A 20,995-nucleotide genomic window follows, 5' to 3' on the forward strand; every position below is an offset into this window, starting at 1 on the left:
TACCCACCATGTGGGTGCTGGGAATCGAACCCAGGTCTTCTGCAAGAACAACCAGTGTTCTTAACCGCTAAGCCATCTCTCCAGCCCCTAAATTCATTTCCTAAAATTCCTTTTTTGGAAAAATGAGTAACCAGCCAGGCATGGTAACACATGCATTCAATCCCAGCACTTGGGAGGTGAGGCAGGCAGATCTCTGTTGAGTTTGAGGCCAGCCTGGTCTCCAGGCTAGCTGACATTACAGGGAGACCCTGTTTCCAAAAGACCAAAAAAATTTTTAAAAAGTGGATAACCAAGCTTGCTTAGCAGTTATCATGACTAAGTAAAGGCCCTAGATGGATGCTTTGGGCTGACCATGCCTGTTTTAGAGAGCAGATGACTAGCAAATTTATGATACTACCAGACTCTAATGTTAAAGTCTGCTGCCCAGAAGACAGATCAGAGCTGCAGGAGGAGGATGGAGTAGATCCCACCCAGATTTCCTGTCAAGCAAATTTGCCCACAGCTGCAGTTTCCTCCTTCCCCTTCCTCTTTCTTTTCCTATTACTTCTGAGATTAAAAGAAAAATTAAGTTCACAAGGGAAAGGACTCTATTTCATTGGGATCATGTGGATGTGTCCAGACTGACTGGTATCTGGTCTTCTCATAGTATACTCCTCTACCCCCTTCCCCCCTTACTCTCTCCTCCCTGACTCTATTTGTCATTAACTTTTTAAAATTTATCTATTAATACTTGGGGGTGGGGGGCTGCCACAGCACGCACGTGGAGGACAATCTGTGGAGTTGGTTCTCTCCAGTCACCTTCATGGGCACCAGGTACTGACCAGATCACCGGGCTTGCACAACCAGTCCTTTACCTGCTGAGCCATCTCCAGGGCCTCTACCTATTATTCTGACACAGGGTTTCACTAGGTTGCTCAGGCTGGCTTTGAACTTGCGATCCTCCTGCCTTAACTTCCCAAGTAGCTGAGATTAAAGATGTGCATCCCCAGGCCCAGCTAGGCTAACGTTTTTCCCCCTGGAAACCATCAGCCTTCTTTCTCACTGGTGTTTCCATCTGATTCCAACACTGAGGCTTTTGGATAGGAACCGGGAAAGAGCATGACTTCCCTACTCACCTTCCCCACAGAGTTCAAGGCCTGGTGCACCCCAGGGCACTCAGTCTGCAGACCAGCAGCTTTCCCAGCATTCGTGGGAGCAGCACTCCTGAACATCTGATAAAATGATCCAGGATAGAGGCTGGAGAGATGGCTCAGTGGCTAAGAGCACTGGCTGCTCTTCCAGAGGACCCAGGTTCAGTTCCCAGCACCAGAACCAACCATTAACTTCAGTTCCAGGGGATCCGACACCCTCTTCTGACCTCACAAGCACTGTATGACATGGGTGCATATACATGCATGCAGGCAATACACTCATGCACAGAAAGTAAAAACATTTTTAAAATGATACAGGATATGGGTATGCAAACACCTTAAACTGGATGTAGACACATACTTTAAATTATTAAATATGGCAGCAGTGGGCTTCTTAGACCTAGGTAGTAAGGTGGAAATTTTAATCATTTTCCTTTTTTTTTTTGGTTTTTTTGAGACAAGGTCTCTGTGTGTGTGCATGTGCATTTGGCATTTTCCTATAAAAAAAAAAAAAGTGCACATGCCAGGTGTGGTGGCACACGCCTTTAATCCCAGCATTTAAAAGGCAAAGGCAGGGGGATCTCTGTGAGTTTGAGGCCAGCCTGGTCTACATAGTGACTTCCAGGACAGCTGGGGCTACAGGGAGACCCTGTCTCAAAAAGACCAAAAAAAGAAAAGCATACAACTTTCATCTCTATCTCCCACTGCAGAAATTAACTACACACAACAGCCCTCTGCAAGGGGAGGGGGAAACCCCAAAATGACACAATAAGGATGGCATACTAGAAGTTTTGAAGCTGTAACTCACATATCATAGCAGGCAGTTTCAAGAAACTGGCACAAACAAGCTGCTCTGCTTTGGAAAGAGTGCTGGGTTATACAAGGCAACCTGTCAGTCAGCAAGGCCAGGTTAACCTGGGCTACAGCTTCCAAGCTCTCTTATCTATACCACTCAGTTTCTCATATCTAACACCTCATCAAAATAAATTTGTTTTTGAGCTGAGAATTGAACTTAGGCCCTCATACGTGATAGGTAAGTGGTCTACTACTAAGAATTATTCCTAGCATCCCTACACTTTAAAATTCTTCAAAATTAGATTTTTAAAAATTTTATGTGCATGAGTGCTTTGCCTGCCTGTATGTAAATGCACCTGTGTCATGCAATGTCCTCAGAGGTCAGAAGAGGGCACTGGATCCTCTGGAACTAGAATTATGGACAGTTGTTTGTTGCCACATGGGTGCTGGGAACTGAACCCAGATCCTCTGCAAGTGCAGCCAGTGCTGTTAACTGCTGAGCCACTTCTCCAGCCCCTCTCCCCTTTAAAAAAGCAGAATCTAGAAAATAAAACTCAGACAACTGGAAGTAAGGGTGTTTTTTCAAACAAGCTACTGAGGGGACAATAGCTGTGTGCAGTTAATTCTGTGGGTTCTCAGAGGGTGTGCACAGGCCCTAAGGTTGCAGAGGGCTCCCTAAATCGTAACATAGGGGAGCTAGTTCTGAGACAGAAAACAGCCTCTCCTAGGTTCCTCTTCTTTTCAATTCAGTCACGTAACAGTTTCTAATTATCTATCAATCTTGGCCCGGGTGCTGGGCTAGGTGCTGGGAATACACAGAGAAGTAAGCTTGCTCTTAGTCCAGTGTGGTACCACTCAAATGAACATGCCATTACAGCCCAGTGGGCATGCCCCACATACTATGAGAAGCCTAGGTATTCCAGCAGGGTACTCCTAACTCTTCTCATAAGAATGAGGTGCTGGGGCCGGGCGTGGTGGCACACACCTTTAATCCTAGCACTTGGGAGGCAGAGGCAGGCGGATCTCTGTGAGTTGAAGGTCAGCCTGGTCCACACAGTGACCTCCAGGACAGCTGGGGCTACAGGGAGACCCTGTCTCAAAAGCCAAAAAATATGTACTGTTTCCTACAGAAAGACTCATTTTTTTTTCTAATAATGCTGAGATGTTGGCACATGTGTCTCTAATCTGTATGTGTCTGATTAGTACTAGTCATACCTGGGCTGAGTTTCAATATAGTTGTTTACAGCAGCATGTGTAAGAGATTATTTACAGAAGCATGGGAAGAATGAGGTGCTGGGGAGAAAAAAACAGTACTTATAGGGATATTAAACCTTGTTAGTATCCTCATTGCTGCATCCAGCACTAGTCCCCTGGGTCTTAAGTATCAGTGGACAGGGAAATTGGCCTACTCTGTTGAGTACAGTATTAGAGAAGACCTCTTTCCTGAGCTGACTCTCAAAGCCAGCACTAGACCCAAAGGAGAAAAAATTGACAACCAAAATGAAAAGCCTTTCTCTTCTCAATAGGTGATCTAATTCAGAGTATATCTACAATCCTAATGTGTCCAAAGTCTTTATTTAGGAAATGTCTAAAGACATGAATGACTACTACTCCAAGACAGGGAGAGCAGCACGTTCCCTTTCCTTCCCAAGTATTTTTTTTACGCCTGAATACTCGGGAAAAATGGGTCCTTGCACACATGTGGGACTCAGAGTAAATATATGTAGTAAACACTGTCTATGCTGGTTATAAAAGCATAATGTTTTAGTCTCCACCTACTGAGCTGTGGCGGGAGTGAGAAGAGGCTGACTCAGAATCCCACACAACAGAAACACAGCATGGAGCTGCTGTGGCAGGAGGAAGCAGAGCGGCCTCAGGACCGCCCTTGTGTTCAGTGACAGGAATGGAATTCTGAGTTAGAAGCAGGCACAAGCAGCCCCATCCGAAGTGCCCACAGCCTTCTGACCTCATCTCTTTCTCTTACCCTTCTGCTCCATCCACCCTGGGGCACTTCAAGGGATGCTTCCACCTCCAGAGCGGGAACTGCCCTCAGACTTCCTAGTCTACAGTACAGGCATTGACACAAACATGCCATCAGAGAACAGTGGGAATGCCCTATACAACTCAAAGAAAGCCTAGGTCTAGGCAACCTCTAGGTACTCCAGCAGGGTACTTGTTGAAAGGGCTCTCTCACAAGAATGAGGGGACCTTTGCATTCACTGCGTTTTGGATCCAGAATGTTCTTCCCCTATGTATGTGTATGTATCTGCAAGGCTGCTCTCAAATGGTTTTTGTTTTTCTTCTTCTGTTTTGAGACAGGCTCTCCCTGTAGCCCCAGCTGGCCCAAAACTCACTATGTTGACTCGCTATGCGATCCAACTACCTCTGCCTCCTGGGATTAAAGGCGTGCTTCAAATGGTTCTCTAAAAAAGATTTTATTTTGCCGGGTGTGGTAGCGCACACCTGTAGTCCCAGCACTCGGGAGGCAGAGGCAGGCAGATCTCTGTGAGTTCAAGGCCAGTCTGGTCTACATAGTGAGTTCCAGGACAGCTGGGGCTACGGGGAGACCCTGTCTCAAAAAGACCAGAAAAAAAAAAAAAAAATTATTTTACGGGGCTGGAGAGATGGCTCAGTGGTTAAGAGCACTGACTGCTCTTGCAGGGGACCCAGGTTGGATTCCCAGCACCCACATGGCGACTACAAACCGTCCTTAACTCCAATTCCATGGGAATCTGAAGCCCTCTTCTGACCTCCTTGACACTACAAGACAAGGGTGCACTCACATACATGCAGACAGACAATACACTCATACACATAAAATAAATAAAATATTTAAAAATTTTTAAACTTATTTTTATTTTTTTTATTTTTATTTTACATGTATGATTGTACTGTTTGCATGTACATAAGTGAACCTGTGTCATGCAATGTTCTCAGACGTCAGAAGAGGGCATTGGATTCCCCTGGAACTAGAGTTCTAGAAGGTTATTAGCCACCATGTGGGTGCTGGGAATTAAACCCCAGTTCTCTGGAAGAGCAGCCCGTGCTCTTAACTACTGAGCCGTCTCTCCAGCACCATGATTTCATTTTATTTTAAATTACTTATGCATGGTGCCAGGGGGATAGTGGTGCAGGCCTTTAATCCCAGCACTCAGGAGGCAGAGGCAGGTGGATCTCTGTGAGTTCAAGGCCAGCCTGGTCTACATAGTGAGCTCCAGACCCTGTCTCAAAACAAAACAAAACAGAACCAAAAACAAACAGAAAACCCAACAACAAAACAAAAAACCCAATGAATTATTTATATATGGAAGGTATGTGCACATGTGTGAGTGTCTGCAGAGCCAGAGGTGCTGGAATCCCTTAGAACTGGAGTTACAGGAGATTGTGAGCTATCTGACAAGGGTGCTGGGAACCAAACTGGTCCTTTGGAAGGGCCATCCATGCTCTTAACTTCTGAGTCATCTCTCTAGCCCACCAAAATTTTAGGTCTTTAATCAAAAGTGACATTTCTGGGCTACTGTAAATAAAGCTGTTTGCTACCCTGAACTATATCCCTCTCATTTTTTCCCAGTAGCACCGAGCTAATATACAGCACACACACCACTCAGTGTTTTAATCTAGCTTGCTCAGAACAGTGTCAACCCATGAGGGCAGGCATGTGTGTTTTGTTCACTGTTGTACCCTCAGCACATAAAACCACACATGGAAGAGTGCCAGTTTTCTGTGAACATTGTGGAATGAATGGATAGATGGATTTTTTTGTGTCTTTTTTGAGACAGGGTATCCCTATAGCCCCAGCTGGCCTGGCACTTGCTTTGTAGATCAGGTTGGCCTTAAACTCACAGAGATTTGCCTGCCTCTGCTGCCCAAGTGCTGGGATTAAAGTGCTGGCAATTAGTATTTTTTTTTTTTTTTTTTTTTTTTTTTTTTTGGTCTTTTTTGAGACAGGGTCTTCCTGTAGCCTTGGCTGGCCTGGAACTCACTAGGTAGACCAGTCTGACCTTGATCTCACAGAGATGTACCTGCCTCTGCCTCCCAAGTGCATGTGCCACCATGCCCGGCTGGGTGGATGGATTTTAACCAGTAATTTTTAAAATTAATTATTATTATTTGGTTTTTTTGAGACAGGGTCTCCTTGTAGCCCCAGCTGGCCTGGAACTCACTCTGTAGACCAGGCTGGCCTTGAACTCACAGAGATCCGCCTGCCTCTGCCTCCCAAGTACTAGGACTACAGGCATGCGCCACCACGCCTGGCTATAAATTTATTATTTTTATTTTATGTGTATACGTGTATTGTCTGCATGTACGTAAGTGCACCCATGTCATGCACTGCCATAGAGGACAGAAGAGGCCATCGGATTCCCTGAACTTGAGTTACAGACAGTTAGCTGTCATGTGGAAGCTGGGATTCGAACGTGGGTCTTCTGCAAGAACAGCCAGTGTTCTTAACCGCTGAGCCATCTCTCCAGCCCCAGAGCCTTGCTTTCTTACAGGTGAGATATATCAGGCTGGAATGCAGGTGAGGAGAGCAAAGTGCCATAAAGCTGGGGCCCTGCCCTGAGTATGAGTCCTCTAAGCCAGCTCCACTCTCTGAGAGCCCTGTCTGAATCTAATCTATCAAGTAGAGATCCCATGATTGACACACCTTCCTTCAGTGGCAGCCTTTTGTTTGTTTAATTCTTTTTTGGGGGGTCTTTTTGAGACACTGACTGACTGTTCTTGCAGAAGACCCAGGTTCAAATCCCAGCACCCACATGGCAGCTAACAACTGTCCGTGACTCCAGTTCCGGGGGATCAGACAGCCTCTTCGGTCTTCTGCAGGCATTGCAGGACACCGGTGCACTTACCTACACACAGGCAATACACGTATACACATAATATAAAAATAATAAATAAAATATTTAAAAAGGCGCCTTTAATCCCAGCACTCAGGAGACAGAGGCAGGCAGATCTTTGTGAATTCGAGGCCAGCCTGGTCTACATAGTGAGTTCCAGGACAGCTGGGGCCACAGGGAGACCCTGTCTCAAAAAGACAAAAAAAAAAAAAAGGAAGGTTCTGATGTCACTATACACAGAATGTTCTGAGTAGACCATTAAAATCAACTCCATTCTGTTGCTAAGAAACTGAAGAAGAAAAGGGTTTCCATCCTCTTCGTTTATAAAATACCCACTCTGTCTACAGGAGAACTCACACAGTCTTTCAAGTCCCCCGTATCTTGTTCTCATTCTTTAAAAGGACAGAAAGATGACTGAGTGGCTGAAAAGTGCATGCGATCTCTTTTAACATGTCCTTGAAAATGAGATGGAAACATGATTTCACAACCCAGTGTCCTAGTATTTATGAATCTTTCAAGCTGAAGACACGCCCATTGTCCCTCCCTCTAACAAAAATGAAAAATGTTCCATAAAAAGTAATCTTTGATTTAAAATGATTATCCTGAGCTACAAGGACTAATCCAGGGCATGTTCACACTCAGTGTGGGTTGCGATTTGGGGCTGCTGTGTGCAGCTATTTCCCCTCCTCAGCTCTGCTCTGTGGAGCTCCAAAGCCTAGACACAAGCACAAACATGCATGCACATATACTTACACATGGAGCCCTGATGATGCTACCATGTACTGCTGGCTTAAAAAAACAAAACAAAACAAAAAAGCACAGGTAAAAATATGGCTAGGAGATCAAGAGTATTAAGAACCTTGGCAGAGCAAGCCAGCAAACAGCTCTCTCACAATTTCGTCTCATCATCTGCTTGGACTCCAGCCCTGGCTTTCATCAGAGATGGACTATAAACTTGTAAGATGAAATAAACCCTTTCTCACCCCAATTACTGGTAATAGAAAAAGAAAGAATAATTTGGTTTTAAAAGGAAGAGGAAAAAACACAGAAAAATGAACATTTCTTAGGACCATAGCAAAAGAAAGAGGTTCTGGAAAGGAAGAAAGTTGTGTGTGTGAAAGGCAAGGTCATTACTGAACTTGTAGATTTAACCAGAGGCAACTTCAACTTGACTTGAAATACTGAAATAAAATTTAAAAATATTTCTCCAAATGCTTGTCCTATTTCATTTACTCAAGGATTTTTAAAATGTTTCTCTTTATAGCTTGTTAAACAGAATCTTTCTGCAAACTGACAGAACTGATTGCACCTATAATTCACTACCTTATTTCTGAAAGAACTTGACAATAAACTCCACTCTATTGACACTGTTGACTTCTTCAAAGGCTGAAGGGAGTTAATTACAGGAAACAGTCTGGTTTTACTGGTACCTGAAATATTAGGCAAATCTTACCTTTACCTCGGGTCACAGTAAGAACGCAAAACAAGTGAGTGATGAGTTATTTCCGATCATAGAGTCACGGGTCAGTTTTGATATTTTCCTTATTTTTCCTGCTTCACTAATCTAAGAATTTAGCTATTCATTACAAATATTATCAATTCAAAGTGGGCGTGGTGGTGTACGCCTTTAATCCCAGCACTTGGGAGGCAGAGGTAGGCGGATCTCTGTGAGTTCAAAGCCAGCATGGTCTACACAGTGAATTCCAAGATAGCTGGGGCTACAAAAAAAAAAAAAAAATCCAAATATTATCAATTCAAAGCTGGGTGAGGAAGTGCCAACTATAATTCCAGCACTTGAGGGACTGAGACAGGACTGTGATTTCTAGCTCAGCCTGTCTTAAAAGGGGGGTGGGGAGGGTTGTATGAAGGGAGAGTTAGCACAGAGAAAAATCTATTTTGATTCATTTTAAAATTTATTAAGTATCTGTTATATGATACACTAAATATATCATACCTATTCTGCTCACTAGCAGAATTTCCAAATGAAGCACATTTTCAGGTTAAAATTTCTTTAGTCAGTTGGGCATGGTGATACAAACCTTTAATCCCAGCACTTGGGAGGCAGAGGCAGGTAGATCTCTGTGAGTTTGAGACTAGCCTGGTCTACATAGTCAGTTCCTGTCTACACAGTGACACCCCCCCACCCCACCCCCAAAATAATCTTTAGTCATAATTTCAAGATAGGCTTGGTCATGCATATCTGAAACCCCCCCACTCAGGAGGCTGCAGAAGAAAGAAAGTGAAAATCAGTATTATGACTTAATATACATGCATGTAATTCTAAGCCTACAAAATAAAACTGATACAAAAACATGTATGTACATAAACAAAGATCTAATAGATATAAGAACCTGAACAGTAAACTGCAGATGGCTCATCAGAGGTGATTTAAGGTTTTTATAATAATGCTGTAAACATATGGGCAATTTGCATAAAATTTAAACAGAATAAAATAGATCTATATTAGATGACTTACAGGCTCCCGCCTTCAATATCATCTAAATTACTACATAAAGTATCAGTAACTCAGAAAATTTTGCCAGTCCTAAAATAAATGTCATATACTAAGCCTTCCTCTACACTGTAGATGTAAAGTTTTTGTTTTTTTTTTTATCTTTTTGAGACAGGGTCTCTCTGCTGGAACTCATTACACAGACCAGGCTGGCCTTGAACTCACAGAGATCCTCCTGCCTCTGCCTCCCGAGTGCTGGGATTAAAGTTCTGCTTGCCTCTGAGTGATGGGATTAAAGGCGTGTACCACTATGCCCAGCCATATATAAGATTTTTAACAGCAAACACAGGCCAACAGGATATGAAACCTGTGTAGGCCAGTTGCAGGTGTGAGCCACTTCCTGTCACATCATTCCTCTGCTGTCCCCTCTACAATTTCAGTCTGCTCTTTGACCTTAACTCTGACTTCGCCATGAACTACATTTTCTTCTGATGTCATACAAACAGTATATAAAACTCTTTCCATTTTTGTCCCATTAAGCTGCTCTGTCTTCCACACAATCAGATGCCTGGGTGGAGAGAGCGAACAATGACAATGTTTTCTCAAGCAGACATTCCAAAAGGGGCAAAACAAAGGCATCTGAAGCTGGTGCTGAGGACAGCATGCAAAGGGGCTGTGTTCTGTGTGAGTCCTTGGCCAGCTGCACTGGCTCACTGGATTACAAATATCCAGAAAATTAGTTTGCTGTGTCATGTCAATTTTGAAAGGATTTTGTTCATATTTATGATAAACTAAGCTTTAAACTGAAGGGTTAGATGTTTTAAAATTTATGAACTTGTAAATAAGCCCATGCATATGATCAATTAAGGTTTATCACCACCATGGATTCACTGTCTTTGGCTAAAAATTTCAGAGTTTATTTGTATCTGGGTGAACAACAAAACTGGTATAAAATATTTAGTGGGTAGCATATTTCATGATAAAAGCTATGGTTATCCAAGATTAAATGGAAGCCCCTTGCTATAATATTGTAAACAGCAAAATCTTCACCTTAAGCAACACCTGGGTTTTTGGTGAAAGACAACTCAATATGAAAATAATTTCAAAAACCAAATGTGGCCAACAGAAGAGGAAGCAAAGGGTGAGTACACAGCGCCAAGGAGCTCCCTATCTACAACCCTGCAAGTCAGGCCAGGCTCCACGAGGAAAGCAGGCCCTGAATTTTAACAAGAATTCAATTAGCATCCCAGTATTTCCATAATCAACAGCTGAATGCTAATTAGGAACACAGCAGCAAGGGAATCCCAGTGCAGCACCACAGCAGCAAAGCTACCTCAGCCCGCATGCATAAACAAACAAAACTAATAACTGCCCAAGCACGGAAGGGTGACTTAATCTGCTTCGATTACGTGCAGTTTAGCCTGGAGCCTTTGTGTTATATTTAAATGTGTTCATCAGGTTTAATTAAAAAACCTAATAACCTAGGATTTTTGCTTTTGCATTTTTGTTTTAATGTTCTGATTTGTATTTATTTCCTCCTCTTTCTCTTCATAAATTCTACCAATTTAGATGATTTCCTGAAAAGGAACAATACTTTTAACATAATGTATGTGAAATTAGTTAACCATCAATTTAACTCTCATAGACAGCAACCAGCCATTTACTTTGGCCCATACCATAGTATATGGAAAGTTTCATGAATTTATTTAACACACATTCCTTCCAAATATGCTGATTTGACCCAGTTCATCTAACCTGAGATGTGCCATCAGAGTAGCTACCAAGGTGATTCTTACAACTGATCTACAAAAACCAGAGTTCATTTGCAGCATCCGGTGTGCAGGATTTGACAGAAACTTGCATTCATTTGGTTTTAGTGCAACAAGATTCAAAGAGCATCAGCCCTGAACTATTTCAATTAGAAACATCACAATCTACCTAGATAAACTACCGGGAGGACTGGAGGACTACCGGACAGGAAGGCTTCCTACTCTGTAGTTCTGTGGGCCAAGACCTCCAGAAAGAGAGACTATCTGAAAGACTTAGGAAGAAGCAGCTGGTATGACAATGATGAAGAAGACGATGACTAACTTGAAGGTCTTTTTGTAAAAGGCTTAAGAAAAGTCAAGGTTTCATTACGTAGCCCCAGATGATCTGGAACTCAGGGCAGACCACATTGGCCTTGAACTCAAATATCCACTGCCTCTGCCTCCTGAGTGCTGGAATTAAAGGCATGTGTCACCACATCCAGGTTCAAAGGTCAAAAAAAGAATTTTTTTTTTTTTTGGTCTTTTGGAGACAGGGTCTCCCTGTAGCCCGTGGTGGCCTGGAACTTGTTATGTTGACCAGGCTGGCCTTGAACTCACATAGATCTGCCTGCTGCTGCCTCCTGAGTGCTAGGACTAAAGGTGTGTGCCACCCACACAGCAACAGATTTATTTTATTTTTTTAAGACAGGGTCTCCCTGTAGCCCCAGCTGGCCTGGAACTCGCTATGTAGACCAGACTAACCTTGAACTCTCAGAGATCTGCCTGCCACTGCCTCCCAAGTGCTGGGATTAAAGGGTGTACCACCATGCCCAGTCTCAAAAGTCAAAATTTTTTAAGGTCAGTTTTAAGAGGTATGTAAAATTTCTTCTGTTGCCTGGCGTGATGCATGCCAGGTGAAGAGACCCTGTCTCAAAAAAAGACAAAAAAAAAAGTTCTTCTGTTAATTTATAAATATCAGCCATTACAAGTTTTATAGTGTTGGTCTGAAGATGATCTTAATTACAGTGTAGAATATTTAAAAAACAGTAATTTTCTTTTCTTTTTTGGTCTTTTTGAGACAGGGTCTCCCTGTAGCCCCAACTGTCCTGGAACTCACTATGTAGACCAGGCTGGCCTTGAACTCACAGAGATCCACCTACCTCTGCCTCCCAAGTGCTGGGATTAAAGGTGTGCACCACCACGCCTGGCAAAAAACCCAGTAATTTTTAAAAGCAATATTCTACAGGCCTACGATAGATGTTAACCTCACCATTAACATGTCCTCAGCCTTAACATATTCATAAACTAGGAAGACAATCCCCTCATAAATAAAGACTATAAACAGTGTTTGACTGTGGCATAGAAGTCGGCACAAAGAGGCAGAGGATCACCTGACAATAAAGAGGAAACGGGCCTGGAGAAATGGAGAGACGGCTCATCAGTTAAGACAGGGTACTGCTCTTGCAGATCCCAGTTTGGTTTCTAGCACCCAAGTCAGGTGGTTCACAAATGCTTGTAATTCCAGCTCCAGGGGATCCAATACCTCTGACCTCTGGGGACACTCATGTGCACAAACCCACATTCAGATAAATAATTAAAAAATTTTAAATAATAAAAATTAAATCCTTTTTTTGTTGTTGTTTTGAAAGACAGGGTCTCTCTATAGCCCCAGCTGTCCTGAAACTCACTATGTAGACCAGGCTGGCCTTGAACTCAGAGATGCCTGCCTCTGTCTCCTGAGTGCTGGGATCAAAGGTGTGCACCACTACACCCAGCCAAAAGTAAATCTTCTTAAAAATAAAAAGAGGAAAACAGGCTAGGCATGGTGGCAAAGGTCTGACACCCCAGCACTAGGAAGGTGGAAACAGGAAGATCAGAAAGAAGTTCAAGGTCATCCTCAGCTATATATGGAGTTTACGGGCCTAAGCTACAGAAGACCTTATCAAACAAAACAAAACAAAACAAAACCAAAAGCAAACAAAAAGGAGGAGGAGGAAGAACATAGGAGGCACATTTCAGAAGAGTGAACAATGGCTGCAAGACAGGAAAAGGACTGAGCTCAGTTATGAGGCACAGCTAGGGTCTACGTAGACACAGGGGAAAGAAGCTAGATTCTTCAGGGACCAGTGATCTGCCAGAGTCAGGAAGTACAGGCTCACCTTCCTAGTCCAGCTGGGGAATTCTCATTGTCGGGCATTTATAACCACTATGTGGAGGTCACTTAAGCACATCAGATACTGAGTACTGGATCAAATTAATACACTGGAAGCAATGAAGTAAAAATAACCAGAGTGTTCCAAGTACATGGAAAATCAGGAGGAAAAAATAAAGAGAGGGAGGGCTTATGTATTTATTTCAGCTCAGACACATTTGTGAGAGTTATTCCTTGGACTCTTAGAATAAGAAAACGTGGTGACCTCCGTGAAGACAGCGGGTGCTTTCTCATAGTCAAAGGCACACTAAGGTAAAGAGCAGACCGCCTTGTGTTGCCATTTTCAGCTATTCAAAGATCTGATCTGGATACATTAGAAGCCTCCTTCAACCTATCAATCATTCCCTTTCATTCACTGTCCAGGTTTGAGGTTTTAGAAAGCGAAGCTTAACTTTCACAAACAAGGAAACCATTTGATCCCTAGGCTCTGCAAAGGCTGGGTGACTGCCAAACATTTCTCAAACAAGAAGCAAACATGATTAAAATGAGCCCGAACCAACTTGTGCTTGCACAGTTAAGGACCATTATCCCAGACTTGGAATGTTCACCACTTTGGAGTCCTGTTTTGTTTTTCAAAAAAAAAGCTGGGATCCTTCTGATGCCCAAGGCTCCTTATCCCCTCACACTGCTAAAAATCCCTGAGCTGCAGTGACGGCCCACATAAGCAAGTGCTGCAGGAATAGGAAATCAGTTTTCTCTTAAGCAGAAGGGAAGGTTTTGTGTTGTGTACTCTAAAAATTCCAGAGGGAATGAAAGGTCATGAGAGAAGGGAGAGGGAAGAGTCAGGGCTGGAGGAGGGGAGGCAGAAGAATAAGGGATAGTAGGGAGACATCAAGGCAAGGGCAGGAGAAGGTAAGGGGACCCCCCCCCCCAAAAGCCTGAGTGACTACAGATGGAGAGGAGACATGCTTAAGAACCAGAGGCAAGCACAACGGAGCAGCCAGCAGGGTACACCTGTGCCTGGTCAAGAGGGAGGGACACCTTGGACAGTGAAGTTTAACACAGTGGCTCCATCCTTCTTCTCATCCCTAAGTACTTTCCTCTACAAAGCCTTCTGGAAAATTTATAATCTTACCTATCGAAATTCTTATCTCCTTCCCACAAAAATAGGCTTCTAGTGAAAGGGGTCAGTGTGGCTTCTCAGAACAACCGAACTTAACGTTCTTCCTTGGTCAGCACCTGAACATGAAACTTGTGAGGCCCTGTCTTCTACACACATGGACTCACAGCTCTTACCCCCACTCTGAGACCCACCTGACTCAGAGATGTCCTTGTGAAGTAAATTACATCTTTACATCCTCGCCACCGTTCTATGGGTCACATCTGAACGGCTCCCTCTGCCTCTCTTTGGTGTCCCCGCCATATCCCTATTTTCTGCACATGATGTATGTTTTCACCAAAGGGCCTAGAATCCTCTTCTCCCTGCAGTACAAACCACTCCCCTCTTTAGAAGACCTTCCTTACTCCCAAACATAAGACAGTGCCCCACCAAGTTGTTCCCATCCTTCTTCACCTGCTCTGTTTCCTGGCACTGTCCCACCACTTGATACATACTGAGTCAGGATGGTGAAGAAGCCTCACAGCTCACAGCACAGGACCTGGCATAACAGGACTTCTGTAATTATTGGTGCATGAATAAAAGTGAGCAGGGTGAGTGAACAAAGTACATGCACTCCTAAGCACTCCTCTTTAACATGGCTTAGAATATAAACAAGAAACTTGTCATCAATGACATGTGTCAGTGCCAGCCTTTAATTTCATCTGACCTCAAGGGCAGACGTCAAGTGCTCACGTTCATCCTGCGCATGGAAGGCTGTAAGCCACTCACAGCAATACCTGTCACAAGATGGGGTGTAGCTTCATGAGACCTGCTGGCTGGGTGGGAAGCACAGGTTTGCAAGTCTGTGTTTGTGGGCACATTTCATTTCTTATCTCCTTTCATGGACCATGGCAATGGAATCAATACATAAAATGTACCATGTGTTTCATTAGGTCCATGGTTCCTGCTTTGGAGTAACTGCTTTCAGTGACTTGGGGTCCTGGAAGCCCTCAGTAAACTCAAGTCACCAGTGCTACTCTGGGTTATATGTCACCATTTCCAACATGCTTGCGTCTTAAAGTAAGGAGGTGTCACACACTACTTTGCACTAAAAACAAGCTCAAACTAACCTTTTTTATTCTTTAAAGTATTTTATTATTTTTATTTTATTTTATGTGTATGAATGTATTGCCTGCAAGTACTTAAGTGCACCTGTGTCACACAATGCCCAGAAAGGTCAGAAGAGGGTGTTGGATCTCTTGGAACTAGTTATGGGTGGTAGTTAGTTGTCATGTGGGTGCTGGAAATCAAGCCCAGGTCTTCTGAAAGAACAGTCAGTGCTCTTCACTGCTAAGCCATCTCTCCAGCACCCTGAAATAACATTTTGTAGGATAATATTTTTTCTTTCCATGAAACTTGGTGAAATCTTTCTCACCATCTATTGATCCTAATGCTACTAAAAAAATCAGCTTTCGTGCCAGGCATGATGACGCACGCCTTTAATCCCAGCACTCAGGAGGCAGAGGCAGGTGAATCTCTGTGAGTTCAAGGCTGGCCTGGTCTACATAGTGAGTTCCGGGATAGCTGGGGCTACAGTGTGTGTGTGTGTGTGTGTGTGTGTGTGTGTGTGTGTGTGTGATATGAATACCTGCTCGGGGATGTTGGGTGCACTTGCTCTATTTTATTCTTGTTTTTTTTTTTGTTTTGGTCTTTTTGAGACAGGGTCCCCCTGTAGCCCCAGCTGTCCTGGAACTCACTATGTAGACCAGGCTGGCCTTGAACTCAGAGATCTGCCTGCCTCTGCCTTCTAAGTGCTGGGATTAAAGGCATGTCTACCACATCTGGCTTCTATTTTATTCCTTTGAGACAGCGTCTGTCAGTGATCTTAACCAGGCTGGCAGCCAGCCAGTCCCAGTGATCCTTCTTCTCTGCTCCCCACAGTTCTGGAATTACAGGTACACAAGGGCCATAGTCAGCTTTTTTTTAAACAAGTAGGTGCTAGAGATTTGAACGCAGGTCCTCATGCTTGCGTAGCAGGTGTTCTTACCCACTAGTTCATCTCCCCAGTCTAGCTCGTCCCTTTTAACTGATGCGAGACCACAGGTAGTCTGTCTTCTGAGTCCCTTCCCCAAGGAAACAGGGAGGTCATACAAGAAGGGATGCCGCAACAGCCCAGAACACAGGTCCATGCTTACCACTTCGTCTTCTGTCCAGCATTTCTCGATCAGCTTGGGCACAGGCTTCTTCACCAGTCGCTGCAGGGCTTTGCCAGCATCGTAACTGCTTTCATGGAGCTGAGAAGACAATAACCTTAGTTAATGAACTGCACCAAATAGGAGGCATAGAGGCAAATCAATAACTGCAGTCCTGCACCTACTCCTAGCAGAAGAATCCTGAAGGTGCTAGACAGCTTGGCTCCTTGGTGTGTTAACCTGCTGTCCTGTTACTGCCCTCCCTGCCCCACCCCCATTACAGCTGCTGAGAGAGTACTCCAGCTCAGATTCAAACGTTCCTCCCTCAAAAGTAGAAGTGTTGAAGGCATTGCTCCAGGACTGATACTACTACTGAGAGGTACTGAAACTTTAAGGAGGCGGGCCTAGTGGGACGCAAGTCTATTTTAATGCTTCCCAGTCACCAGGAGGTGAGCACCTCCCTCCATCACATACCTCCTGCTACAACATGCTACCTCACCACAAGCACAAAGGCAACAGACCAAGTGACCAGAGAGGAAACCTGAGACTGTGGGCCAAAATCTACCTGCTCTCTTCCTAAGATGATTTAGTTAGGGTATGTGTTATAGTAATACAAAGCTGACTTGCAGAGAGAAGGAGACAAGGGAAGCAGAGAACACTTTTGTCAAGAAGAAGAGCATTCAGAACAGCAAAGCCAACACCTGTGGAACATGTGGGCTGGCGTGGTACTCACTTCCTCCACTAACCCCCTTGTTTACTCCTAGTGATAAGAACCACAGAAAGATAAGACTCACACACAGCCAGCAGGTTTTGAATTCTTCTTCTTTTTTTTTTTTAAATTTTAGAATATTTTTATTATTCCAAAGAGAAGCAATTGTTTTTTGGATTTTTTTTTTTGGTCTTTTTGAGAAAAGGTTTCCCTATAGCCCCTGCTGGCCTCGAATATGTAGATCAGGCTGGTCTTGAACTTACAGAGATCCACCTGCCTCTGCCTCCCCAGTCCTGGGATTAAAGGCATGTATCCCTATGCCTGGCTAAGAGAAGCAATTTTTAACATATTCTTCCAGAAATAACTCTTTTAATATTGAATTTTTACAATATATTTTGTTCATATTTAGAATCCCTCCCCTAACTACCCCCCCATGGATTTTGTGTACTCTGTCACATTTTTTTTTTTTAAATCCTACCGAGTTTATTGGGCTTGCTAGCAGAGCATAGGGTGGGGGCTTATTTACAGAAGGGTGGGTACCCCCCTTCTGGTGGTGGGTGCCTCCAGCTGTGTTGTAAAGTCCACACTCAAATATAGATCTTGTGACTTCCCAACAGCTGCACAAAATGGCAAGAGAGGTGTCTCATGGCATTCTCAGCTTATATATCCTTAGCCCCTCCGCCACATGCAGCTAAGGTCAGCTGATTAGGTGGAAGGGGCAACTGACTCCACTCTCGACTCCTTGTCGGGAGGAGGTGGGACTTCAAGGCAACACTCCACCCCTTCCTCCAGCTCTTACATTCTTTCTGCCAACCTCTTCCACAAATGTCCCTGAGCCTTGCAGGGGACAACAGATGTGGGATGATGTTCCTCCCACTGTGGCAAGGCATTGAACTTTTGGGTCTCTGCATCACCTGTTTTCCATGGGCTGTTGGCCCATTTCAGTGGGATTCCATCTACACCACATGGAGGCCAGACCAGATGCTCTCAGGCTGTCTGTTGAGTTCTCAGCTCCTACACCAGGCGAAGGCCATATCAGCCACTCTGGCTGTCTGCTAAGGTCCTAGCCCTCAGGTTTCAAATTCTTGTCCCATTCCCTGTTTTGAGATGAGGCATCACTCTGTACCCCAGGCTGGTCTGGAACTCCTGGCAAACCTCCTGTATCACCCTCCCCAAGTGCTTTATCAGAGGTGTGAGCTACTGTGGCCAGCTATGCTTTTCTCAGTCTTCCCAAAGCACCCTAAGAACACCAGATTCTTTTCTAGCCTTTTGTGATTTCTTAAGTTTTTCAACTGAAATAATTTATTAATAACATTTAAATACAAAGGCCTTTAAAGGAAGTAATTCTGTAACAGGATGCTAATTCCTCAAAAAATTTATTTATTTATTTTTATTTTATGTGTATAAGTGTTTTGCCCACATGTATGTAAATGTACCAATGTCATACGATGTGGAGGCCAGAAAGGGCATCGGATTCCTCAAAACTCAAGCTACAGACAGTTGCTAGCTGCCATGTGAGTACTGGGAATGGAACCTGGGTCCTCTTTGAGCAGCCAGCCAGTGCTCTTAACAGCAGAGCCATGTGTCCAGCCCCAGGATGCTAATTCTTACAGAAGCTCTGAATGTGGAGCCTGGTCTTAGTAGCCCCTTCTCTTATCAGAGCTAATCAATCCCACCTGTTTTCCACCACCAGGCAGTACTAAGTACCAAGACCTCTTCTTGTACAGGTATCCTGCTGATCTCTATGGTCTCACTTGCCCCTACCAAATGATGAAGAGAGCACCAGCAGAAAGATCCTCATGCTCAGACTAGACTCCAAACTGTAGAGAGCTCTCCTTCCAAAACTCTGTTGGAACACCCTTCCTTCCCACCTTGGGCTCTCTGACAGAAGTAGTTTTGCCTGAGACTTGAAGGCCAGTGCCTAACACATTGATTTCCAGACACACTTGCTAAACTAGGAAATTAAAGACTAAAGACCTTCAACTACTGTCCCTGGGCAGATTCCACTCAGGGCTAACCCTCAATTTATCTACTCAGTTAGGTAATATGTTCCAGACCCTGGAATATAGCAGTACAGGGACCTGCCTTCTTTCAGATGCACAAAAAGATTAAAAGTAGTGTAGATGTTCATACATGGTCTACTTTCTGAAACAAGTACGCATTTGCCAAGTTCTCTAATATAATGAGGATTCTTAATGAGATAACACAGAATGAAACTGAATAAAAGGAAATTTCACATGCATACTCAATTTAAAAAGCACATATTTTAGTGATAATTTAAAATCAAATCAAGCTGATGAAGTCGAAATTCTAATAAAAACCTGAAGGCAAAATTACTAACATTTTATAAGCAGTAACTATGGGGTATGGGACAATGCTATGGAAGAGGGAAAGCTGGACCATAGAACTAGATTGCCTGGACTCAAATTCCAGCTCTACTACTTGTAAGTGAGGACCTCTAGCAAATAATGTACCCTCCTAATGACTCAATTCTTGAAAGATGGGCATCATGCCACAAACCTCTGGCTACTTTAAGAACAGAATTTGAAAACTTCAAGGGTTTCTTTAAGGAAAGAAAAACAGGCCAGGCGTGGTGGCACAGGCCTTTAATCCCAACACTTGGGAGGCAGGTGGATCTGTGAGTTCAAGGCCAGCCTGGTCTACATAGTGAGTTCCAGGCCAGCTGGAGCTACAGGGAAACCGTGTCTCAAAAAGACCAAAAAGAAAAAAAGAAACCAGAAGGGCTGGGAAGATGACTCAGTCAGGTGCTTGCTGCATAAGCATAAAGACCTTTTGGGAGCTGGAGAGATGGCTCAGCAGTTAAAAGCACTGGACCTGGGTTCACAGCATCCACATGGCAGATAACAACAGTCTGTAACTCCGGGTTCCAGGCGATCTGACACCCTCTTCTGGCCTCCACAGGCATTGCACAACATGGGTGCACCTGTATACATGCAGGTAAAATACTCATATATATAAAATAAAAATAAACAACAAAAGACCTCAGTTTAGATCCTTAGCACCCAAGTGAAATAACTGGTATAGTGGCATGGGCCTGGAACCCTAACACTGGGGAGTGGAGACCAGAGATCTCTGGGGCTTCTGGCCAGCTTGTCTTAGAGAATTGTTGCACTCCAGGTTCAGTGAGCAAGGGTCTATTTAATTAAGCAAGATACCTGATATCAACCTCTAGCCTCTACAGGTGCACTCACAGACACAGGAGGGGGAAAGGAGAGCAGAAGGGGAGAGGGGGGAGAGGGAGAGGGGAAACGGGGGGGAGGGAAAGAAGGGGAATGGAGGGAGAGAGGAGAGAGTACAGAGAGAGGGGAGACAAAAAAAGAAGCAGTCTCAGCTCAGTTTTTTGTTGTTTGTTTGAGACAGGATCTCACTATAAAGCCCTGACCAGGCTGGAACTTCCTATGAAGACGAGGCTGGCCTTGACTCACAGAGATCTACCTGCCTCTGCCTCTGAGTGCTGGAATCAAAGGTGTGTGCCATCTCACTCAGCTTCACCTCCGTTTTTTTTGCTGTTTTGTTTTTTTCTAAAATCATTTTCTAGGTTAAAGACTGGGTTAAGTTATAAACAAAACTACTTTTTTTCTTTTTGGTCTTTTTTGAGACAGGGCCTCCCTGTAGCTCCAGGTAACCTGGAACTCACTATGTAGACCAGGCTGGCCTTAAACTCACAGAGATCCACCTACTCCTGCCTCTGGAGTGCTGGGATTAAAGGTGTGCACAACCATGCCTGGCAGGATTTCTGTTTTTAACAAATAGTCAGTTGTTCTAGCTTGTTTGTTGAAAAGATTTCCCTTATGCCACTGAAAGTAATTTGAATAGATGATGCTCAATGATAGATTGATAGATAAAACAGATGATAGATGAT

At 43.9% G+C, this 20,995-nt stretch overlaps 1 protein-coding gene across 8 annotated transcripts in view; it reads right to left on the minus strand.

Moving 5' to 3' along the window:
• Rere (arginine-glutamic acid dipeptide repeats) overlaps positions 1-20,995 on the minus strand; it is a gene marked incomplete at its 5' end in the record, with an annotated part of 132,223 nt that overhangs the window by 86,937 nt on the left and 24,291 nt on the right. For all 8 annotated transcript variants that reach the window (XM_029558304.1, XM_008822455.2, XM_017795423.1 and 5 more), the window contains 1 exon segment: positions 16,407-16,505. In XM_029558304.1, coding sequence (XP_029414164.1) covers positions 16,407-16,505 — 99 coding nt within the window.

Source organism: Nannospalax galili, unplaced genomic scaffold (genome assembly GCF_000622305.1).
Source record: "Nannospalax galili isolate Female #2095 unplaced genomic scaffold, S.galili_v1.0 scaffold1488, whole genome shotgun sequence".
Classification (NCBI taxonomy): Eukaryota; Metazoa; Chordata; class Mammalia; order Rodentia; family Spalacidae; genus Nannospalax; species Nannospalax galili.